The sequence below is a fragment of the Hemiscyllium ocellatum genome, chromosome 35, assembly GCF_020745735.1.
Source record: "Hemiscyllium ocellatum isolate sHemOce1 chromosome 35, sHemOce1.pat.X.cur, whole genome shotgun sequence".
Classification (NCBI taxonomy): domain Eukaryota; kingdom Metazoa; phylum Chordata; class Chondrichthyes; order Orectolobiformes; family Hemiscylliidae; genus Hemiscyllium; species Hemiscyllium ocellatum.
The window spans coordinates 22,897,476-22,923,102 of NC_083435.1; the positions used below are offsets into that span (position 1 = coordinate 22,897,476).

General features: G+C 55.2%; 1 protein-coding gene across 1 annotated transcript; it reads right to left on the bottom strand.

The window, feature by feature from the left end:
• Positions 1-7,245: 7,245 nt before the first annotated feature.
• On the bottom strand, positions 7,246-24,726 carry sh3bp5lb (SH3-binding domain protein 5-like, b). Its single transcript, XM_060850655.1, has 6 exons — positions 24,652-24,726; positions 24,332-24,394; positions 19,838-19,966; positions 15,485-15,646; positions 12,848-13,021; positions 7,246-9,517 (listed from the first exon to the last, which is right to left on the bottom strand). The coding sequence occupies exons 1-6, from the start codon at positions 24,724-24,726 to the stop codon at positions 9,041-9,043; spliced, it is 1,080 nt and encodes a 359-aa protein (XP_060706638.1). The 3' UTR covers positions 7,246-9,040.
• Between the last annotated feature and the right edge of the window lie 901 nt (positions 24,727-25,627).

The following is a 25,627-nucleotide window of genomic DNA, read 5'->3' on the forward strand; positions in this document are numbered from 1 at the left end:
GCTTGATGACTTAATTCGGGAGGTGACTGCAAACAGGGAGCACCCACCCCCCCAATGTCGGGGCAGAGGAGGGATTGACAGAGCAAAGTGGGGAAGGGAAGGGGACTGGCACGCACTGATAACTCTTCCAAAGAGATAGCACAGAGCTGATGGACCGAATTGCCTATTTCCATCCGGTGACGTTTTACGCCGAAATGGTTTGCAGAGTGTGTGTTCCTCTTCACTGAAGGACCCGGAGAGGTCATTCAACTCCTCCAACATGCACCGCCATCTGGTTCAACCATCGGAAATCAGTCTCTGTCTACCCTAGGTTCCCCTGGCAGTGTCCCTACCTCTGAGCCCAGGAGCTCAAGTCCTGCAGGGGGAGGAAATCTGCTGCCCTTCACTTGGTCTGGCCTACGTGTGACTCCAAACCTACGCTACATTACAGTCACATAGATCCCTTAACTGCCCTCTGGGTAATTAGGGATGGTCAATAAACACCGCCACAGCCAGCAAAGCTCACCCCAACTGAAAATAAAAGCCCCCTGCCCGCTCTAGAGACATCCAAACAAGTTGATTAAGAACATCTACCACCCCCCCCCCCCCCCAACTCCCCCAATTTTGGTTCCCCTATTGTAGCAGCAGACCTGACAAATGTCTGATGAAGGGCTTATGCCCGAAATGTCGATTTTACTGCTCCTCGGATGCTGCCTGAACTGCTGTGCTCTTCCAGCACCACTAATCCAGAAAGGTCTACCACCCTGACTATCGAAATTTTGAGTTGACTCTCGGCGTTTTTAAATGGTGGGGGGTTGGGGAGGTTGGGGCGGATAGGGTGGTGGGTGTCTAGATTTCCACCACCTTCTGAGTGAACAAATCCTGGCCCCTATCTCCCCAGGAAAGCTGGCTCTAACGTTCAAGTCTGACCCCCACCCCCACCTTCCTCCGAAAGCCTCCCCGAGAGAAATCGTTTCTCTCTACAATCTGCAACCAAACTCTTCCGTCACCTTCGAACGGCATGACGAGATTACCTCGTGTGTGCCTCTCTGCGTTGCCTACTCTGAGTTTTTGTTAACGCGCCATCTTTCTCCCCGTTATTGAGGTGCCCTCCTTGGCTACGGACACAGTAGAGGAAGGGTTTGGAGGGATATGGGCCGGGTGCTGGCAGGTGGGACTAGATTGGGTTGGGATATCTGGTCAGCATGGACGGGTTGGACCGAAGGGTCTGCTTCCATGCTGTACATCTCTATGGCTCTATTCTGCACCCCAGTTTCACTGCATGCGTTTCTATTTGGCTACATCTTGGATCGTCTCCGTATTTTTCAGGTTACATCCTGCGACATTCCCACCTGTCTCCCTCCAACGCTGAACTGGCTTGGAGGTGCCTGATTTTCAGCACTCAACTTTAGTGGCTGCACCCTCTGTCATCTCAGCCCTGAACTCTGGATTGCTGTACCTCAATCTCGTTCGCTCTCTCTCCCTCCTCCTTCCAGATATTGCTGCTGACCTGTCCCTTTGCTCAGGCTTGGGCCCTGACATGGGGGTGCTCGGATTTCCGTTGATGGTGAATTACTCTGAAGAGGCTTCCCTGTGTCAAATCACCACGTAACTGCAGTTGTCTGCAATGTAGCGTTGGTTTATCTCTTGATTGTACGTAGGAGGGACCGTCTTTTCAAAGTGTCTTTCCTCATCCTGGACAAACCATCTCAAAACGTTTGTTCGATCGCCTTATTCTTCGATAGGAACAGCTCAGGATAATGACAGCAACTCGTTGGGGTCCCCAGTTTCATGTCACCGAGGGAGAAGCTGATGGCAGCTTGAAATAAATTTCACGAAGATATTTCCAGGAATTGTCTCTTTGAGATTCTCATTCCTATTATTAGGATCCGAGAGAGTCGAATCTCAGCAAATTCATCAACTGAAGGTCTCAGGATTAGATTAGGCCCTATTGACTGGGGCCGATCAGGGACTAATCTCATTTTGAGACTATTGATCGATGAGAGATGGGTTCAATCTCACACGAAGCCCATCGACTGGGGACTGACTGGGACAAGTTTCACATAGAGTCCAATAACTGAGTACTGACGGGAGATCATTTCACGTCAAGCTCATTAACTGGGGGCTGATAGGACCTGAGCCCCGACCTGATCCTGCGAATTACTCCTGTGTTCGGTCACTACATAAATGAAGGCTGTAAATCTATGGAGTCCCCTGCCCAGTAGAGTGGTCAAGGTTTCCTCACTGAATGTTTTTAAAGCTGAGGTAGGTAGATTTTTGAACAGTAAAGGAACTAAGGGTTATGGTGAGAGGGCGGGTTAGTGGAGCAGAGTCCACGAGAGAGTCAGTCATGATCTTATTGAATGGCAGATCAGGCTCGAGGGGGCAGACAGCCTACTCCTGCTCTGAGTTCTGATGGTACAGGCCCTCAGCCCAGTCTACTGAAGACTGATGGGGGATTAATCTTACATGGAGCCCATCGACTGAAACTAACCCATGCTCCCAAACTTTAGGCATCGCATGCAGGGTGTGGGTACGGGGAGGACTTCCTTGGGGCTCTGCACAAGAACCTGTCAGCCATTAACAGGACCAGGCAGCAGGCAGTGGAGGGGTATCATGGCTGCCAAATATCTGCCCCCCTCTTCCACAGCGATGTTTGCACTTGGCTATCTTTGAAGAGGGAGTACAGTATATACCCGTAGTCTCAGTACTGTCAGAGAGAGAGAGAGGTGGGGAGAGTGCTTTACCTTCCCTTCCAATTCCATTTTGATTTAACCCTTTTCCCCCTCTCCCTCACCTCTGATGGTCTGCACTGGCCTTAATGTCAAGAGTGTGGTGCTGGAAAAGCACAGCGGATCAGACAACATCCGAGAAGCAGGAGAAACCACGGTTTGGGTAATGCCTTTAGCAGGACTGACAGGGGTGTTGCATCCTGCACCCTTCAACAGGGGCTAATTTCAGATTGAACCCATTGACTGAGGACTGATGGGGCTTGGCCCATCCTGTATACACTGACTGGTGGTCCAACCTCACACAGAGTCCATCAACTGAGGACGGACTCATACAGTCATAGAGATGTACAACACGAAAACAGACCCTTCGGTCCAACCCGTCCATACTGACCAGATATCCTAATCCCATTTGCCAGCACCCGGCCCATATCCCTCCAAACCCTTCCTATTCATATACCCATCCAGATGCCTTTTAAATGTTGCGATTGTACCAGCCTCCACCACTTCCTCTGGCAGCTCATTCCATACACGTACCACCCTCTGTGTGAAAAAGTTGCCCCTTAGGTCTCTTTTATTTCTTTCCCCTCTCACCCTAAACATATGCCCATTTTGGACTCCCCTACCCTGGAGAAAAGGGTCTTGACTATTTATCCTATCCATGACCCTTACAATTTTGTAAACCTCTATAAGGTCACCCCTCAGCCTCCGACGCTCCAGGGAAAACAGCCCCAGCCTGTTCAACCTCTCCCTGTAGCTCAAACCCTGCCAACATCCTTGTAAATCTTTTCTGAACCCTTTCAAGTTTCACAACATCCTTCTGATAGGAAGGAGACCAGAATTGCACGCAATATTCCAACAGTGGCCTAACCAATGTCCTGTACAGCCGCAACATGACCCACCCAACTCCTGTACTCAATACTCTGACCAATAAAGGAAAGCATACCAAACGCCTCCTTCACTATCCTATCTGCCTGCGACTCCACTTTCAAGGGGCTATGAACCTGCACTCCAAGGTCTCTTTGTTCAGCAACATTCTCACATCCCAAGATTGGGGACTGAAGGGGTTTGAGCTAACTCGGAACGTCTCTGTTGGATGGATGGATGAGCTGGACCACAGCCTGGATTCTGGACAGAGAAGGACAGCGAGCCCGAATACAGGGAAAATACTGCAGATGCTGGAAATGTGAAATTTAAACGGAAAATGCTGGAGAAGCTCAGCAGGCCTGGCAAGGATGGTATCCAACTGGGAAAGAGTGCAGAAGAAATTTACAACACGTTGGCCAGGACTCAAGGGTCTGAGTTAGAGGGAGAGATTGGACAAGCTAGGATTCTTTTCTTTAGAGTGTAGGAGACTGAGGGGGGGATCTTAAAGAAGTATATAAGATCATCAGAGGCATGGACAGGGTGAATGCATTTCCCCAGGGTTGGGGAATCGAGGGCATCAGTTTAAGGTTAGAGGGGAAAGAATAAAATGGAACTTGTTTTACACAGAGGGTGGTACACATATGGAAGGAACTGCCAGTGGAAGTGACCGAGGCAGGTACATTAGCAACATTTAAAAGGCATTTGGACGAATACATGGGGAGGGAAGGAAGGATACAGGCCAAGTGCAGGGAAATGGGGTGAGCGTGGATGGTCAGAGTGGGCCAGTTTGGGCTGAGGAGCTGTCTCCATGCTGTAGGACTCAATGAGAAACTCAGCAGGTCTGGAGGCAGCAGTGAAGGCAGAAACATGGTCAATGCTTTGACTCCAATGTCTTATTGGTTTCTCTATCAGCAAATCAGATCCTTTTTTCTCCTTTTCATGCATTCATTCCCATCTCATTCCTCACCCCTCCACAGTCAGGAGCACAAACGCCACCATTCCTGAGCCCCATTTTTGTTCCGAAGAGTCAAAGCTAACTCCAAACTCAATCTCAGCTTCCGAAAGCAGTCAAAGTAACAGGAGCTTGTCAAGAGGACAAGAACCCTGGGAGACTTTAAGCTGTGCACATGACAGAAAAAAAATCAGCCAGCACCAGGAATACATAGAACGCTCTCAAGACACTTTCTTGACACAACGTGTTCCATAGACAACCAGAGAGTAGCCGATACCAGACCAAGCATTGTGCGCTGAGATAAGATAAATTAACACCTTCAGCAAAGGCACCACGAGGGAGCAGTGATCATAATCAGGGTACACACATCCAGTTTGAAGGAGAGAAGCCTGGGTCCAAGTCCAACATAGTCAACTGAAAGAAGGACAATTATGAGATAATGAAGGCAGAGCAAATACATTGATGGATTAGGTGAGGGAAAAAGTCAATAGAAACAAAGGTGCTGGCATTTGAGGGATATTACAGAAAACAGTCAGACAGCTTCCCACCCAGTCCCAGAGGGAGGGGGGGAAAGGACAGTGTCTGACCCACTGTCCCACCCAGTCCCAGAGGGAGGGGGGGAAAGGACAATGTCTGACCCTATGACCCACCCAGTCCCAGAGGGAGGGGGGGAAAGGACAATGTCTGACCCACTGTCCCACCCAGTCCCAGAGGGGAGGGGGGAAAGGACAGTGTCTGACCCACTGTCCCACCCAGTCCCAGAGGGAGGGGGAGGGGAAAGGACAATGTCTGACCCACCCAGTCCCAGAGGGAGGGGGGGAAAGGACAGTGTCTGAGCCACTGTCCCACCCAGTCCCAGAGGGAGGGGGGGAAAGGACAGTGTCTGACCCACCCAGTCCCAGAGGGAGGGGGGGAAAGGACAGTGTCTGACCCACCCAGTCCCAGAGGGAGGGGGGGAAAGGACAGTGTCTGAGCCACTGTCCCACCCAGTATCTCTCCAGCAACCAGCAGTTACAGAATACCAGGCTGGGTGGGTTGTCCTCTGAGGAGAGATTGAAGCAGCTCTCGAGTTTTGAAGGTGACTTACTGAAACATGTCCGATCCTGATGGGGGTTGTCCGGGCGGATGGGGAGAGGATGTTTCGTTCTGCGGATGGGGGGGGGGGGGGGGGCACTGTGAAAACTAAAGAGTGCCCCTTTAAGACAGGAATGGATCTTCTTTCAGTATCCCTGCAGTGTGGAAGCAGGCCGTTCGGTCCATCGAGTGCACACTAACACCCGTCCCCTGCTGAAAAGCATCCCACCTAGACCCACCCTATCCCTGTCGTTCTGAATTCCCTGTGGCTTAACCCAGCCAGCCTGCACAGCCCTGTGGGGGAGATTTAGCACGGCCAACCCACCCTAACCAGAGCAAACCCACCAGAGGCGGGTAGAAAGTCCATGTGAAGACTGCACAGTCGCCCCAGGCTGGAATCGAACCCAGGAACCTGGCACCGAGAGGCAGCAGCGCTAACCACTGAGCCACCGGGACGTGCCAATTTCTCTCTCCGTCCCGAGCTCTGGAACTCTCTTCCTGAAGAGGCAGAGGCAGAGTGGTTGAACGCTGTCAAAAGTGTTTAGTAAGCTACGGCGATCAGGGAAATAAAATCACGGGGGGAGGGGGAGACGGGTCTAACTGTCTACCCAACTCCTAACGCACGTTCTACAGCGATCAGGGAAATAAGATCACGGGGGGAGACGGATCCAATGGTCTACCCAACACTTAACCCACGTTCTATGGCGATCGAGGAAACGATACCAAGGCAGACAAAGTCTCCTAGTTTTATTTTGGAGTCCGCATTATCACACGCGCACACAGACAGATGCGTACAGATATAAAAACAAGTCTATAATAAATACGACTGAGGTACGCTGGCACTCCCGCAGTCATCTGACCCGCCTCTCCGAGTGGCAGGTCCATCGTGCGGGCAGCGCCAGCCCGGTGTGGCACCAGAAACTGGCAGCAGGAGAAAGCAAGGGCTGGTTCGACCCTCTCCGACTCAAATCCAAACTGTTCTCCCCCGCCCCTCCCGGTTGGCCACTGGATTGTCCCATTGACGTCACCACCTCACACGCTTCCCCCACCCACTCACCCCAGTCGGTCAGGGAGGTGTGTGGGAGCTGAGGGTTGAGGGGGTGGGCAGGGTGCCCGGAGGGTCAAGGTGAAGCACTAGTCCCATCTCTCGTGCCCCTCTCTCTCTTTTGCCCCCGCGCTGCCCGGCTTGACTGAGGGCAAATGGAAAGGGGGGGTGTGTGCGCAGTGGGGGTGCCCTCCCTCCCCCCAACCCCCACCCCACACAGGAAGGGCCGCAGGGAGGAGACAGGGATGGGGGGGCATGGGCTAACGCACCCATACAGGGTGAGGGGGCTCCACTTGATTGACCGGATTGGGGTGGGAGGGGTGGGGGCGTGGTGTACCGGCTGAGGGAGGGGTTGGTTCATCCCGGGCAGATACAGGAGGGGGATGCCCTCACTGGTGTATCTCGGGGACAGTGAAGGAGGGTAGATACTGAGTGGGGAAGGGGAGTCACCCCCCCGGCTGAGTTATCCGGGCGGAGGTATGCAGTTGGTGGGCCAGGAATTTCCAGGCCACACTCGCCCCCCTTCCCCGGGTCCAGGTACCGGGAAGCTTTTCAACCAACCCCCCCCACCACCCCACAACCCCCCACCTTCCCCCTCCCCACCCCACCAGGTCACTGAAAAAACCGAGAACTGTGAGAACGCGCTGATAACGTCGTAACTCCAACTCTCTCAAACTCAATATGGAGGACTTCTACCTCAGCCAGTTACTAAAACATAATGGTCATCAAGTTCAGCAGCATCAGGCAGGGTAAGGGGCCGGGTACACTTCCTGAGGGGGTGGGGGGAGGAAGGACAGTGTCTGACCCCATGTCTGACCCACTGTCCCAGAGGGAGGGGGGAAAAGGACAGTGTCTGACCCCCTGTCCCAGAGGGAGGGGGGAAAAGGACAGTGTCTGACTCACTGTCCCAGAGGGAAGGGGGGGGGGGACAGTGCCTGACCCACTGTCCCACCCAGTCCCAGAGGGAAGGGGGGGAAAGGACAGTGTCTGACCCACTGTCCCACCCAGTCCCAGAGGGAGGGGGGGAAAAGGACAGCGTCTGACCCCCTGTCCGACCCTATCACAGAGGGAGGGGGGAAAGGGCAGTGTCTGACCCACTGTCCCACCCAGTCCCAGAGTGAGGGGTGGGAAAGGACAGTGTCTGACCCACTGTCCCACCCAGTCCCAAAGGGAGGGGGGAAAGGACAGTGCCTGACCCACTGTCCCAGAGGGAGGGAGGGGAAAGGACAGTGTCTGACCCACTGTCCCAGAGGGAGGGAGGGGAAAGGACAGTGTCTGACCCACTGTCCCACCCAGTCCCAGAGGGAGGAGGGGGAAAGGACAGTTTCTGACCCAATGTCCCACCCAGTCCCAGAGAGAGAGAGAGAGAGAGGGGGGGGGAGGGGGAGGCGGGAGGAGGAGGGGGAGGACAGTGTCTGACCCACTGGATGCTAAAGAGCTGGAGTTACTGGAGGTAATATTTTACCGAGACCCTCCGCCCACCATGAACTCAGTGGGGTCTAAATTACTCCCTAACTGTGCAAAGTACAATGTTCACTCAGCAGTCTAAGGATAGCTCACTGGCTAATGATATATGCAGTAGCACCTTTCCTTTCCTCAGCAGAGCGTGGATCAGTCCCTAACTGGACAGACCATGTGTTCATTCTGCGAGGGGTGAGGGTCCCTCACTTTGCGAACGCTCAGACCCCCCGGTTTGCCCCACGCGGTCAGGGCTATTGGCAGCGAACCCTAGAGGGTGGGTACCGATCCCGCAGGCTGGGAGAGGAGGGGGGTGAACCCACCAGGACAGGCTGCCCGGGACGGAGATGGCCCACCAAGGGGACACAGCGGACAGTGTCGGTGCTTAACCCAGCAGGACAACCAACCGCGATCCCCTGTAACCCCCCCCCCCTCTGGAGAGTTCCTCTCTGTTTACATTGGGGAGGGGGGGGGGGCCAGGCCAGCAGAGAACCCCGTTTACACCCCAGCAACCCAGCCTGTGTCCACCCCAAAACCACCCCCCCAGTTTGGATAGCAATGCTAACCTTCACCTTTTAGACTGTACCTGGGTGGGGGGGGGTGGGAGGTCCCGTGTCTATGATACAGAGCTGAGTACCTTCGGTGGGGAGGTGTGTGGGGGAGGAGGGACTGGGCGGTGGGGATAGCAGAGTCGAGCTGGGGGGGTGGGGAGAAGGGAATGGGATGGAATAGGTTCCCCTACTATCCCCCTCCAACCCCCACTCATCTCCCCCCCTCTGACCGAGATGGGGCCGGTATCTACAAAGGCCTAATAAAGAATTGTACGATGGAGCCTCCACGTTCCCACTCCCACCCATCTCCTCGCCCCATGGGTGGGGAAGGAGGGGTTCCCCCTGAGGCAGGCCTCTCTCTCTCTCTCTCTCTCCCCCCCCCCCCCTACAGGCTGATGCTGCGGTGGTGCTTGAAGGGGAAGGAGCCCCTGCGCGGCCTCCCGGCCTCCAGGCTCACGTCGTCACTGTCCAGGCTCAGGGCGTCCGACAGCTCGCCCAGGTGCTCCACGGAGTCAAATTTCTGCAGGTCCGAGGCGATGGTCTGGAAGCTCAGCACCGACAGGTTGTCCGAGGCCTGGGGCTGGGGTAGGCCCTGCAGCCCCTTCTCCTCCTCCTCCTCCTCTGGCAACGGGTAGGCCGAGGACTTGCCCACCACCACCAGCTGCTGCTGCTGCTGCTCCCTCTCGGGGTAGGCCGGCGCAGCCTCAGCTCCCACCGGGGAGGCCCGGCGACAGACCAGCCGGGTCAGCCTCCGGGCGTGGATCTGCTCGCTGATCTGCTCCAGGTTACGCAGCGCCACCGAATACCGGGTCTTGGCCTGGGCTACCTGCTTCTCCACCTCCGTCACCTTGGCCTTGTGTTCCTGAGTGAGGGGGGGGGGGGGGGGGGGGGTAGGTAGGAGACACACAGCAGGGGGTGGGGGAGGGGAGGTACGTGATCAGGGGACAGAGGCGACGGGGAGAGTGAGGGGTGGGGAATGGGGGCAGGGAGAGAGAGGGGACGCGGGGAGAGAGAGGGGGAGAGGCATACGGAGCGGGATGGGGAGGGTAAGGGCAGAGTGGTTTGGTGGTGGAGCAGGGGTGGGTGTATGGGATGGGGAGGGTAAGGGGAGGTGGTGTGGGTAGAGGAGGGGGGAACAGCGTGGGTGGGGTGTGGGGGTGGTGGATGACAGGGTGCACAGAGCCGGGAGGGGGTGGCGTGGGAAACGGAGAGAGCGATATGAAGATAGAGTGAGTGATGGGAGTAAGAAGCGAGAGAGAGAGATCACATTTCACCTTTAAGATTAGAGCGGTGCTGGAAAAGGGTGATGAAGGGCTTATGCCTGAAACATAGATTCTCCTGCTCCTCGGATGCTGCCTGATCTGCTGCGCTTTTCCAGCACCGCTCTAATCTAGACTCTGATCTCCAGCATCTGCAGTCTTCACCCACACCACATCCCACCTTTGACAAACGTTCCCATCTGGCAAAAGGTCATCGAGCCAATTTTCTGTGTTTCTCTCTCTCTCTCTTCCTCACCTACCTCCCCCCTTCTCCCCTCCCACAGACACGGCCTGGCCTGCTGCAAAATTCCCCACTTTTATCTGCCTTCCTCCAGATTTGTCGCCTCTGTGTGCTTCCTCCCACCCCCACACTCACAGATCCAAAAACGACGATGTAGAGGAGCCGGTGTTGGACTGGGGCAGACAATGTTAAAAACCACACAACACCAGGGTACAGTCCAACAACTGGGATACAGACAGACTGTAACCTCACACCTGTGACACATTGCCTGAGCTGAGATGTCACCCTTTTTGTTTTAATAAAACCTCAAGTTATCTCGAGAATGTGACTTGAGAGAAGCTCTGGGAATTGCACATTAATGAACCGAAACCTGCAACCCATCCCAAAAGGTGAAAGACTTAACGGCAACCTAGGTTAGGGCAGAAATGGGCACTGCAGATGCTGGAGTTATCAGAGGCAAGATGAGAGTGGTGCTGGAAAAGCACAGCAGGTCAGGCAGCATCCGAGGAGCAGGAAAATCCACGTCTTGGGCATTCTTCATGAAGGGTTCTTGGGTGCCTGACCTGCTGTGCTTTTCCAGCACCACTCTCATCGTGACAGCAATCTAGGACTGTTCAATGTATTGTTTCAGTTGCATGGCAGTGTGCTATAAATTCTGTGTCTTATGACCCTGCTCCACAGCTACCCAATGAAGGAGCGTCGCTCCGAAAGCTAGTGCTTCCAAATAAACCCTGTTGGACTGTAACCTGGTGTTGTGTGATTTTTTTTAACTCTATCTAAATAGGCCAGAGAGTGAGCGGAGATGTGATCGAGATGTGAAACATGATGAGGGACACAGATGAGGCAGACATTTCACATCATTGGAGGGATCATTGACTTGGGGGTCCTAGATATAAGTTACCATATGGAAATCTTAAGAGGGGACAAGAGGATTTTTATTTTCATCCAGAGTTAGGAATCTGGAACTCACTGCCCATGAGGGGATCAAGCCCTCATGACATTGAAGTAACATTTAGATGTGCACTTGGGGTGATCCCAAGGCATACAGGGCTACACGGGATGAGAATACGGGCGGCACGGTGGTTAGCACTGCTGCCACACAGTGCCAGGGTCCCAGGTTCGATTCCAGCCTCAGGCAGACTGACTGTGTGGAGTTTGCACATTCTCCCCGTGTCTGCGTGGGTTTCCTCCGGGTGCTCCGGTTTCCTCCCACAATCCAAAGATGTGCGGATCAGGTGAAGTGGCCGTGCTAAATTGCCTGTAGTGTTGGGTGAAGGGGTAGAGGAATGGGTCTGGGTGGATGGCGCTTCGGCGGGTCAGTGTGGACTTGTTGGGCTGAAGGGCCTGTTTCCACACGGTAAGTAATCTAAGTAAGTGAGGTGGTTGTTTGGGACCTGCGCAGACCCCAGGGGCCGAAGGACCTTTTACTGTGTTGCAAGATCTCGGTGACCCCAGTCTCTGTCCGCCACACTAACTCAGTTGAGAGAGTGTTGCTGGAAAAGCACAGCAGATCAGGATGCATCCGAGGAGCAGGAGAATCGATAAGCCCTTCATCAGGAATGAGGCTTGTGGGCCGGGGGCTGAGAGATAAATGGGATGAGGGGGTTGGGTAGCTTGGAAAGTGATTGGGGGGGGGGGGGGGGGGAAATGAGGAAGCTGTTGAAATCCACATTGATCCCGTGTGGTTGCAGGGCCCCAAGACGGAATATGAGGCGTCCCTCCTCCAGGCTTCGGGTGGGAAGGGTTTGGCGATGGAGGAGGCCCAGGACCTGCATGTCCTTGACGGAGTGGGGAGGGGGAGCTGAAGGGTTCAGCTACAGGGCGATGGGGTTGGTGGGTGGGGTGTCCCAGAGATGTTCTCCGAAACGATTCACAAGAAGGGTACTGATGTAGAGGAGATCACATTGGGTACCACGGATGCAGGAGATGGCATTGGTGGAAGTACAGGTAAATTTCTGATGGATGTGGAAGGATCCCTTGGGGCCTTGGATTGAGGTGAGGGAGGAGGTGTGGGTGCAGGTCTAGCACGGTAGAAGGGGAAGGTGCCGGGAATGGAGTGTGGGCTGGTGGGGAGGGCGTGGACCTGAGGAGGGAGTCACGGAGGGAATGGTCTCTCCAGAACGCTGACAGGGGTGGGGAGGGAACTATACCTCAGATGGTGGGGTCCATTGGGAGGTGGTGGAAGGGGCGGACGATGATGCGTTGTATGCGGAGGGTGGTGGGGGTGAAAGGTGAGGACTGGGGGGGAGGGGTTCCGCCCTTGTTGCGTTGGAAGGTGTGGGGTTCAAGGACAGTGGTGCGTGATGTGAAGGAGATGTGCTGGAGGGCATCGTCAACCACATGGGAAGAGAATTGCGATTGTGGAAGGAGGCCATCTGGGAGTTTGAGTGGAACTGGTCATCCTGGGAACAATTTGGGCAGAGCCGGATGAATTGGGAATAAGGGATGGCATATTTTTTTTTACAGGAGGTAGGGTGGGAGGAGGTGTAGTCCAGGTAGCTGTGGGAGTCGGTGGGCTTGTATATGTCTGTGGTTAGTCAGTCACCAGATGGAGAGGTCTAGGGTCCCGATGGTGTACACGGTGTGGTCTCCTCTACATCAGGGCGACAAAACCCCTTTGTGTGTGTGCGTGTCTCCTCACTGTCCCCTAGCTGTCGCCAAACTAACTCAGTAAATAAATCGCACAGTCTACCTCCAGAATCTGGTTGAACTGGGCTTTCAGCTCGAAGTAGGGCTTGGATTTGATGATCACCCTTTTGAGGGACTTCTGCAGCTCCTGAACCCGATCCTCCGCTTCCTGGCACAACTGGGTGACGCGCTGGTGCTCCCGCTCACTCCGCAACCTCTCCTCCTCCGCCTCGTTCACCTGGCATGGCACGGGCAAGGGGACACAGTGAGCGGCAATACGCCAGGGCACAAGAGATCACACACACACACACACAGACGTATACACACACACTCACACAGACAGACGTGTACACACACACACACACTCACAGCCTGCACACTCACAGACAGACAGATACACACACACACACACACACACAGGCATGCACACTCACAGACAGACACACACTCACAGACAGACAGACACACTCACAGACAGACAGACAGACACACTCACACACACACACACACACTCACAGGCATGCACACTCACAAACAGACAGACACACACACTCACAGACAGACACACACACACACTCACTCACAGGCATGCACACTCACAGACAGACACACACACACACTCACAGGCATGCACACTCACAAACAGACAGACACACACACACACTCACTCACAGGCATGCACACTCACAGACAGACACACACACACACTCACAGGCATGCACACTCTCAGACAGACAGACACACACTCACAGACAGACAGACAGACACACACACACACTCACAGGCATGCACACTCTCAGACAGACACAGACAGACACACACACACACACACAGGCATGCGCACTCACAGACACGCACTCACAGACACGCACTCAGACACACACACACTCACATGCTCACAGACAGAAAGACACACGTCCCCTCAGCCAAAACTCTTCCAGGACCAGGCCAATCGGCCCATCACGAAGCTCCTAGTTTGAGGACAGTGAAGCAAGATACTCAGAGCATAAGGGATGGCCGATGGGTGCCCCCTGTGCTATGGTGCCAATGGATTGGATTACAATCCACCCTGACTCAGTGTGAGGGGACCCCTGTGCATATCCTCCCCGCCCTGTCCCAGTGAGAGGGGTAATCAGTGCACACCCTCCCCGCCCTGTCCCACAGCGAGGGGTCCCCAGAGCACACTCCCTCCCCTCCCTGTCCCAGTGCGAGGGGTCCCCAGTGTACACACACACACCTCCCCACCCTGTCCCAGTGCGAGGGGTCCCCAGTACACACTCCCTCCCCACCCTGTCCCAGTGGAAGGAGGCCCCAGTGCACACTCCCTCCCTGCCCTGTCCCAGTGCGAGGGGTCCCCAGTGCACACTCCCTCTCCGCCCTGTCCCAGTGCGAGGGGTCCCCAGTGTACACACACACCTCCCCACCCTGTCCCAGTGCGAGGGGTCCCCAGTACACACTCCCTCCCCACCCTGTCCCAGTGCGAGGGGTCCTCAGTGCACACTCCCTCCCCACCCTGTCCCAGTGCAAGGGGACCCCAGTGCACATTCCCTCCCCGCCCTGTCCCAGTGCGAGGGGTCCTCAGTGCACACTCCCTCCCCACCCTGTCCCAGTGCGAGGGGTCCCCAGTGTACACACACACCTCCCCACCCTGTCCCAGTGCGAGGGGTCCCCAGTGCACACTCCCACCCCACCCTGTCCCAGTGCACACACACACCTCCCTGCCCTGTCCCAGTGCGAGGGGTCCCCAGTGCACACTCCCACCCAACCCTGTCCCAGTGCGAGGGGTCCCCAGTGTACACACACTCCCTCCCACCCTGTCCCAGTGCGAGGGGTCCCCACTGCACACTCCCTCCCCGCCCTGTCCCAGTGTGAGGGGTCCCCAGTACACACTCCCTCCCCACCCTGTCCCAGTGCAAGGGGACCCCAGTGCACACTCCCTCCCCGCCCTGTCCCAGTGCGAGGGGTCCTCAGTGCACACTCCCTCCCCACCCTGTCCCAGTGCGAGGGGTCCCCAGTGTACACACACACCTCCCCACCCTGTCCCAGTGCGAGGGGTCCTCAGTGCACACTCCCTCCCCACCCTGTCCCAGTGCGAGGGGTCCCCAGTGTACACACACACCTCCCCACCCTGTCCCAGTGCGAGGGGTCCCCAGTGTACACACACACCTCCCCACCCTGTCCCAGTGCGAGGGGTCCCCAGTGCACACTCCCTCCCCGCCCTGTCCCAGTGCGAGGGGTCCCCAGTTCACACTCCCTCCCTGCCCTGTCCCAGTGTGAGGGGTTCCCAGTGCACACACCCTCCCCACACTGTCCCAGTGTGAGGGGTTCCCAGTGCACACACCCTCCCCACACTGTCCCAGTGTGAGGGGTCCCCAGTGCACACTTCCCCCCCGCCCTGTCCCAGTGCGAAGAGTCCCCAGTGCACACTATCCTCCATCCCGGGGGGTGGGGGTGCGGGTGAGGTGATATGGGGAATGGGTGGGGAGACGGTGGGGGGGGGGGGGTGTGATGGAAACGGGAAGGGGGTCTGGGGGATCGCGTGTGACAGGAAGGGGATATGGGGTGAGACACGTGGGGGGTTGGGGAGGGGGTAATGGGGTGAGACGGGGAGGGGAGGAGATGGGGAGAGACGGTGGGGGTGTTGGAGAATTGTTCTCTCCTGAGGGGGTGGGGTGGCCGCAGGCTGTGAGGGTGGGGTTACCTTGGAGGTGGCGTGGTTCAGCATCTCCTGCCAGGTGGGGTCCAGCCTGTTGCGGTCCGCCATCAGTCCTTGTTCAGCCACATAGACCATCTCCCTGGCAGCGTTGTGCATACTGACCGCTCTCTCGTACCGCAGGGCAGCTCGCTGGGTCTCCTGCTGGGCCTGTACCGCACAGGAGAGACAGGGAGGGGGGCGAGACAGGGAGGGGGGAGAGCCAGGGAGGGGGGAGAGCCAGGGAGGGGGGAGAGACAGGGAGGGGGGAGAGACAGGGAGGGGGGGAGAGACAGGGAGGGGGTAGAGCCAGGGAGGGGGGAGAGACAGGGCTCAGTCACAGCATACACAGCAGAATACCCACCAAAACGCCCACAAAAATCCCCAACACACCCCTCAATATCCCCCAAAACACCACAACCCACCCCAAACCCTCCCACCCAAACCCCAAATACCCATACCCCACCCCAAACCCTCCCACCCCAAACCCCAAACCCCCCCACCCCAAGCCTTCCTGCCCCAAACCCCAAACCCACCCCAAACCCCACACCCCACCCCAAACCCTCCCGCCCCAAACCCCCACCCCCCACCCCCCACCCCAAGCCTTCCTGCCCCAAACCCCAAACCCCACACCCACCCCAAACCCATTCCACCCAAACCCCAGATCGCCACACCTCACCCCAAACACCAAATCCTCACACCCCACCCCAAACACCAAATCCTCACACCCCACCCCAAACCCATCCCACTCAAACCCCAACCTACCTCAAACCCTCCCACCCAATCCCCAAAACCCCACACCACACCCCAAACCCCAAATCCCCGCAACCTATCCCAAACCCTCCCACCCAAACCCAAAATCCCCCACCCTTCCCCAAATCCCCACCCCACACTCTCACTCCAAACACCCCCTGCCAAACCCCGCCCTCCCAAGTGGCCAACCTCTATTTTATACCCCCCACCCAACCCTCCAACACAGACTGACACAAACCCGCACCAGGGAGGGGGGTGCAAGTAGCCAGTCGTAGGTCCGGGGTCACCGGGTCACAAGGTCAGATGTACGACAGAATCCTGGGAAATGCACAAACGTTGCATCAGGTGTTGTCCCTCTCTCCCACTCTGCACTCCCCGCTGACTCTCCCCAAGGGGACGCTCCCCCTCTCTCTCCCACTCCACCCACCCCCCCCCCCACCCCGCTGACTCTCCCCAAGGGGACGCTCCCCCTCTCTCTCCCATTCTGCACCCCCGTTAACTCTCCCCAAGGGGATGCTCGCCCTCTCTCCCCCTCTGAAGGTGCTGACTCTCCCCAAGGGGACACTTCCCCACCCCCCCCTTCCCTTGAAGGTGCTGACTCGCTCCAAAGGGACACTCCCCCTCCCTCTCCCCGTGAAGGTGCTGACTCTTCCCAAGGAGACACTCCCCCTCCATCTCCCCCTGAAGGTGCTGACACTCCCCCTCCATCTCCCCTGAAGGTGCTGACTCTCCCCAGGGGGACGCTCCCCCTCTCTCTCCCGCTGAAGGTGCTGACTCTCCCCAAGGGGACACTCCCCCTCCCTCTCCCCCCTAAAGATGCTGACTCTCCCAAGGGGACACTCTCCCTCCATCTCCCTCTGAAGGTGCTGAATCTCCCCAAGGGGACGCTCCCCCTCTTACTTCCCCTGAAGATGCTGACTCTCCCCTGGGATACTTATCCTACCCCCAGTGATCTCGGTATGCCATCCCAGTCCAGCAGTGAACGGGTTTGAACGGGAACGCCACGTCTAGCTTTCGGGAAACCCCAGTGTGTCCAGTCTCCATGAGATTGAGGTGCTGACGGTAAGTCAGGGTGGTGTCAGTCTCGTGGTGACACACAGATGAACGACAGCTGCCCCCAGCCTCCCAGTGCACACCTACTAACGCTGCCCCTGCTCTGACTCAGGAACAACACCAGCACTCACACAGATCTGTCAATCAGGGGCTTCAGGAGTACAGCCTGGGGAGGGGTAGGGAAACAATTCGACAACCCCCACCCCACCTTTAGTATTCTGTATGTTTTAATCAGATACCCTCCCCCGTCATCCTCCTAACTCCTCACACGACAAGCTCTTCATCTCTGGGATCATTGTTGTAAACCTCCTCTGGACCCCCCATTCCAACAGCCAGCGCATCCTCCCTTAGATACGGAGCCCAAAACTGCTCCCAATATTCCAAATGCGGCCCCATACAGCCCTGGCAGTACATCCCTGCTCCTGTATTCCAGCCCTCTCGAAGTGAATTGAATTGAATTTATTGTCCCGTGTACCGATGCACAGTGAAAACCTTTGTCTTGCGAGCAATACAGGCAGGTCAGAGTTAAATAGCATGGATAAGTAAATAATAGGTTAAAAACCAGAACAAATGAATGCTAACATTGCGTTGGCCGTCCTAACTGCCAGCTGAACCCGCACGTTAACCTGAAGAGAGCCCTGAACGAGTTAGTCCCTCTGCGCTTCAGATTCCCAAAGCCTTTCCCCATTTAGGAAAGATTCTAACGCCTCGAATCTCCCTTCCCAGGTGCATAACCTCACACTTTCCCACGTTCCACCGTTGCCCATTCCCCGAGCACGGTGGCTCCGTGGTTAGCGCTGCTGCCTCACAGCACCAGGGTCCCAGGTTTGATTCCAGCCTTGGGGTGACTGTCCGTGTGGAGTTTGCACATTCTCCCCGCGTCTGCGTGGGTTTCCTCCAGGTGCTCCGGTTTCCTCCCACAGTCCAAAGATGTGTAGGTTAGGGTGGATTGGCCGTGCTAAATTGCCCGTAGTGTTTAGGGATGTGCAGGTTAGGGTGGATTGGCCGTGCTAAATTGCCCGTAGTGTTTAGGGATGTGCAGGTTAGGGTGGATTGGCCGTGCTAAATTGTCCGTAGTGTTTAGGGATGTGCAGGTTAGGGTGGATTGGCCGTGCTAAATTGTCCCATAGTGACCAGGGATGTGTAGGTGAGGTGCATTAGTCAGGGGTAAATGTAGAGCAATAGGGGAATGGTTCTGGGTGGGATATTCCTCAGAGGGAGGGTTAGTGTGGACTTGTTGGGCCAAATGGCCTGTTTCCACACTGTAAGGATTCTATCCTATTCTATTCTAGCTTGTCAAAGGCCTTCTGGAAGTCCACATAGATCACATCCACTGGTTCTCCTCTGTCTAACTTGCTCATTACCTCCTGAAAGTATTCCAACAGATTTGTGGGGCCTGACCTCCCAATGACGTGCTGCCTCTGCCCTACATTACCACACCTTTCCCAATACACTGCAAACTCATCCTTAATAACAGTCTATAAAACCTCACCAACGACTGAGGCCAGGCTAACTGGCCTATAGTTTCCCAGCTTCTGTTCCGGTCCTTCTTAATTTGGGAGGGGGGGGGGGCGCGATTACACTGGCCCTGTTCTGAGATCCTCCCAGTGATTCCTGAAAGACCACCACCAATATGTCCACAATCTCCTCAGCTACCCCCTACAGGACCCAAGGGTACAGTCCACAGTGATTTATCCACCTTCAGACCTTTCAGCTTCCCCAGCACCTTCTCCTTACACTCTCTGGGACCCTGACTCTCGTCAACTTATGGTTTGCTACTGGAGTCTTCCACCATGAAGACTGAAGCCAAGTACCTAGTCAGCTCGTCCGCCATTTTGTTGCGCCCCCTTACTGCTCCTCCAGCCTCATTGTTTGCCTGTCCAATGCTCGTCTTGGCCTCTTACCCTTCAGAAATCTTTAAAAAAAGCCTTGCAATAATCTGTTATATTACTAGCTAGGAACAGGTAGACCCCCCCCCCGAGGAATTGGCAGATTAATTTCATGACAGGACACGTTAATTAGACTGATCTCTTTCTCATCCAATCAGATCTTACAGAGTCCCAATGGATCACGTTTCCTGTTCATCACCAATTGATGTGTCCTGACCTATTGGAGAAATCACTCCGACTCCCAGCTCCCAGGTCAGTCAAAGAACAAAGAGCCTTACAGCACAGGAACAGGCCCTTCGGCCCTCCAAGCCTGTGCCGATCCAGCTCCTCTGTCTAAACCTGCTGCCTATTTTCTAGGGAGCTGTATCCCTCAGCTCCCCTTCCCATTCATGTATCTGTCTAGATACATCTTAAATGACTGTATCATTCCCGCACCTACCACCTCCACTGGCAATGCATTCCAGACCCCCACCACCCTCTGCGTGAAGAACTTTCAACGTATATCCCCCCCAAACCTTTCCCCTCTCACCTCGAACTCGTGACCCCAGTAATTGAATTGAGTCTCTGCTCATTATGTATTGGTTACCTCCCGGTGCGTCCTGACCTATTGGAGAAATCACTCCCACCCCCAGCTTCCAGGTCAGCCTCCCTCCATGAGCTCACTCACCTCCTTGGCCTGTCGACGTGCCTCATAGTAAGGCCGCGCCTTCTCAATGCAGTTGCCGAGTTGGGACCCCTGAGTGTTCAACTTCCTTGCAGACTCCGACAGTATTTTCCGGTAGGTATTCCTTGCTTCCTGTGGAAGAAGCAGGTCTAGACTCAAAAATATCTGGAATTATCCGGAACGCCGTTCATATTAACCAGCCAACCACGCGAAGGGTCCTCTACGCTTTTAAGCTGGAGGGAAAGCTTCCTCTACGCCATCCCCATTCAGTGCTCTCAGGCCAGTTACAGCACAAGGGGTTAGCTACAGAGTAAAGCTCCCTCTACACAGGCCCCATTCAGCACTCCCAGGCCAGGTACAGCACAAGAGTTTACGTACAGAGTAGAGCTCCCTCTACACCATCCCCAAACAGCGCTCCCAGGCCAGGTACAGCACAAGGGGTTAGGTACACAGTAAAGCTCCCTCTACACCATCCCCATTCAGCACTACCAGGACAGGGGCAGCACGGGGTTAGATACAGAGTAAAGCTCCCTCTACACAGTCCCCATTCAGCACTCCCAGGACAGAGACAGCACAAGGGGTTAGATACAGAGTAAAGCTTCCTCTACACCGTCAGCATTCAGCGCTCCCAGGCCAGGTGCAGCACAGGGGTTAGTACAGAGTAAAACTCCCTCTACACCGTCCCCATTCAGCACTCCCAGGCCAGGGGTTAGCTACAGAGTAAAGCTTACTCTACTCTTTCAAACCAAAAGGAAAGTTCTCTCTACGTTGCCCCCCAATCAAACCTTGCTTAGACAGGTTCGGGACATGTTTCATTATAGAATAAAGCTCCCTCTACACGACCCCATCAAACACTCCCAGGTCAGGGACAGGACAGGGACAGCATGTGGTTAGATACAGAGTAAAGCTCCCACTACATTGTCCCCCATCAAACACTCCCAGGACAGGGACAGCATGGGGTTAGATACAGAGTAAAGCTCCCACTACACTACCAGGACAGGGACAGCATGGGGTTAGATACAGAGTAAAGGTCCCACTACACTACCAGGACAGGGACAACACGGGGTTAGATACAGAGTAAAGCTCCCTCTACACTGTCCCCACCAAACACTCCCAGGACAGGGACAGCACGGGGTTAGATAGAGGGTAAACTCCCTCTACACTGTCCCCCATCAAACACTCCCAGGACAGGGACAGCACGGGGTTAGATACAGAGTAAAGCTCCCTCTACACTGTCCCCACCAAACACTCCCAGGACAGGGACAGCACGGGGTTAGATAGAGGGTAAAGCTCCCTGCATACTGATGGGTTGATGAAAGTATGAGAATCACAGAATCCCTACAGTGTGGACACAGGCCATTTGGCCCATCGAGTCCACACTGACCCTCCAAAGAGCATGCCACCCACCCTATCCCTGTAACCCAGCATTTCCCATGGTGTATCCGCCCTGACCTGCACATCTTTGGACTGTGGGAGGAAACCGGAGCACCCGGAGGAAACCCACGCAGACACGGGGAGAAAACCACAGGATGAGGGGTGTAGGGAGGGAGAGAATTGGGGAGGGGGAACAGGCCGGAAGGAGAGGGGAGGGAACTACAGGCTGGGGGATGTGGGGGTGGGGAGACAATGGGGCGAGGGACAGGCCAGGGGTGGGGGGGGGGGGGGGTGGCGGTGGAACCACAGGTTGGGGTGTGGGGGCGCGGGGGGGGGGGGGGGGGGGGGGGGGAAAGAGAGGGGAGGGGGGGCAGGCCAGGGGAAAGCGACTGCAGGGTAATCCGTTTCCGACCACCCCCCCCACCTCCATCCCCCGACAACGTTCCTCTGCGTTCCGCTAGTGCCATCCCAGAACGTGCCACACCAGAGGTCGAGCCAAGTTAGTGTTTGTCAAACCCAACGTCCTCGCTGTGCCCTGATCTCCGCTGCTCCGGTATTTGGAATACTGGGGCCTCGGCATTTCTGTCTGACTCCTTTTAGATTAGATTCCCTACAGCGTGGAAACAGGCCCTTCGGCCCAACCAGTCCACACTGACCCTCCGAACAGCAACCCACCCAGACCCATTCCTCTACATTTACCCCTTCACCTAACACTATGGCCAATCCACCCTGACCTGCACATCTTTGGACTGTGGGAGGAAACCGGAGCACCCGGAGGAAACCCACGCAGGCAATGTGCAAACTCCACACAGTCAGTCACCCGAGGCTGGGATCGAACCCGGGACCCTGGTGCTGTGAGGCAGCAGTGCTAACCGCTGAGACACCGCCTCTTCTTAGCTTTGCAAATTTGTTTTTAAAAAAAAATACAATTTGTGGTCACTGTCTCCGACAGCCTCACCTTTCTGATGTTGCACTAGGGTTAGGACATCACCCTAACCCTAGAATCTGACAGGCTTGTTCGTTCACACACAGGCCCAGCCACCTTCTTTCCCCTTCACCTGCCCTTCCGCCACTCCACACTGGTCTCCCTCGCCGCCAAGTGAGAGTAAATGTGACATGTGTACCCCTCCCTGCACAAAGGCGGTACAAACTCTAGCTGGCAGAATGGCAGACGCAACTTATATTAGCCAAGTCGCGAGGGATGGACTGCGGTTGAAGGGGATAGGGAGAGGAGGTGCTGCACTAAACTGCGTGCAGGGAGAGAGAGAGGGTCGTGCTGCACTAATCTGTGTCAGAGCGGCTAGCAAAGAACGCAGGGCAAAAACACAGACACGGAACACACAAGCAGGAGAGTGACGCTGAACGTTTACAAAACTCTGAGCGGACCACGGCCCTGAAGGATTTCGAGTCCTGCACGGGATATCGAATGGATTTGACAGAATGGCTGGAGGGATCAGGGATTTGAGTTGGAAGATGGAAGAGGCTGGCTGCTGTGCTTGGAACAAACAAGTCCAGCAGAAGCTTTGTTTCAGGTCGTTTCACACGGAGGAAGACAGGGCTTTGTGTTTGAGGCTGAGGAGCACGCAGATTGAAGGTTTTTGACAGGGCGTGCAGCGGGAACACAAGGAGGGCCTTTAGGCAATGACTTTAGGTGTTGTAAATGGAAACAATCAGGCTTTCAACAACCACACTCACCAGGGATTTGGTGGGTGCACGGGGGTAACTTATACAGATTCACACACACTACGGGACCCAACGTAGATACTTTCGGAGACAGCGTGACAGACCTCTGCAGGAGAAGCGACTTGAACCTGGGTCACCTGGCCTGCAGGTAGGAACACTACCACTTCACCGCAGCAGCCTCTCAGTTCCCTCAGTCACCTTGTGCGTGTTAATCTGTTGTGATTAATTCTACGCCAGTCGAATTGGGTTTTCACTTGGGGGACGTATGAAGAGACATTTATTGACGCAATTGAGTTAGGGGGCTCGTAATGTTTAACTCTGTCCAATAAAATATATGGAAGAAGAGGGGGTGTGCTTTATAGTTAGTCATTCTGGCATTCCCCTCTTCCTCTTGTGTCTCCAGAGCCCATTTCCATTGGTCTGAGGTGATGGGTGAATACTCACCACCTTCTTGCTGGGTGGCCTGGAAAGGGTCCTACAAGCAAGACTTTAGAAAATATTTATTCACCGGCTGTAGGCATTCTTGGTTAGGCCACCAGTTATTATTTGTCCCCAGCTGCCTTTGAGAAGGAGATGGTGAGGTGCCAGGGATGGACAATAAACACTGGACCAGCCAGCGATGTCCACATCCAGTGCGCGAATACACATATAAATATGTATTTTTAAAAAGTGATATCGCACTGTACAGGACATCACCCTAACCCTAGAATCAGAGAGGCCTGTGTGTGTTAGCAGACAGACCCATCTTCTCCTTTCATCCCAAACTCCATTCCCCTTTCCCAACACATCCGAGGTGAAGGAAAACTGCTCAGACCTCCAGCTAACACAGCTGTTCAGAAAGCTGTTGCTGTTTGTCAGTCTCAATGGCTCACTCTGCATTTGGACTGCTTGCCGTTATCGGTCAGTGCACTGAACATGGGAGCTGGGAGGTCATGTTGCCGCTGGACAGGCCGCTTTTGGAATACTGTGTTCAGTTCCGGTCTCCCTACTACAGGAAGGATGTCGTCAAACTAGAAAGGGCACAGAAAAGATTTACAAGGACGTGGCCAGGGTTGGAGGGGTTGAGCTACAGGGAGGGGCTGTTTTCCCTGGAGCGTCGGAGGCTGAGGGGCGACCATATAGATTTTGATAAAATGATGAGGGATATGGGTACGGTAAATAGTCAAGGTGTTATATCACTGGGGTGGGGGAGTCCAGAAATAGGTGCGTGTAAGGATTGAGCTGCCAGAGGAAGCAGTGGAGTCTGGTACAATTATAACATCCGGCTGGGTACATGAATAGGAAGGATTTAGGGGAATATGTGCCAAGTGCTGGCAAACGGGACTAGATTGGGTAGGGATATCTGGTTGGCACGGATGGGTTGGACCGAAGGGTCTGATTCCGTGCTGTATGACTCTAAAACTCTACGTAGGGCAATGGGGAAGAGGATCAAACACTCACATTCAGCTGTAGTTCCAGTTTGTTGATCTCCTCACTGGCCTGGTTAAGGTGTTCAAGTTCCTCCTGGGGAAAAGAAGGGGCAGTTTTGGTTAGCTGAGAGGATCTGTGTATGAACATGAGAAATACAAGGTAGTTCATGTCTTTGAACCCACTCCACCATCCAACAAGACCAGGGATGATCATCAACTTGAGCACCATCCCCCTTCAATATCCACGCAACCTTCGGTGTTTTTAATATGTACAAATTATTCATTGGAGCCTTCAGCACACACAAAATGAAAACCGCAGCACCGCCTGGGGGGCAGAAACTCAGAAGGTACCTCCATGTGAAGAAATCGCTCCTCATTCAATCCGATACGGCCCACCCTTAATCCGAATGGGCTCCCGCAGCTCATGTAGACAACTTTTTTGTCAGCAAACAGTGTTTACACTCCACAGACACAAACACCCCCAGCACTGACATCACTCCAACGGCAACCCACACACACCCAGACTGCACCCATAAAGGGACACCCCAACGGTAATCCAACACACCCAGACAGCACCCATACAGGGACACCCCGACACTAACTCACACACACCCAGACTGCACCCATACAGGGACACCCCGATACTGTAACCCACACACACCCAGACTGCACCCATACAGGGACACACCGACACTGTAACCCACACACACCCAGACTGCACGCATACAGGGACACCCCGATACTGTAACCCACACACACCCAGACCGCACCCATACAGGGACACCCCGACATTGTAACCCACACACACCCAGACCGCACCCATACAGGGACACCCCGATACTGTAACCCACACACACCCAGACTGCACCCATACAGGGACACCCCGACACTGTAACCCACACACACCCAGACCGCACCCATACAGGGACACCCCGATACTGTAACCCACACACACCCAGACCGCACCCATACAGGGACACCCCGATACTGTAACCCACACACACCCAGACTGCACCCATACAGGGACACCCTGATACTGTAACCCACACACACCCAGACTGCACCCATACAGGGACACCCCAACGGTAATCCAACACACCCAGACTGCACCCATACAGGGACACCCCGATACTGTAACCCACACACACCCAAACTGCACCCATACAGGGACACCCCGACACTGTAACCCACACACACCCAGACTGCACCCATACAGGGACACCCCGATACTGTAACCCACACACACCCAGACCGCACCCATACAGGGACACCCCGATACTGTAACCCACACACACCCAGACTGCACCCATACAGGGACACCCTGATA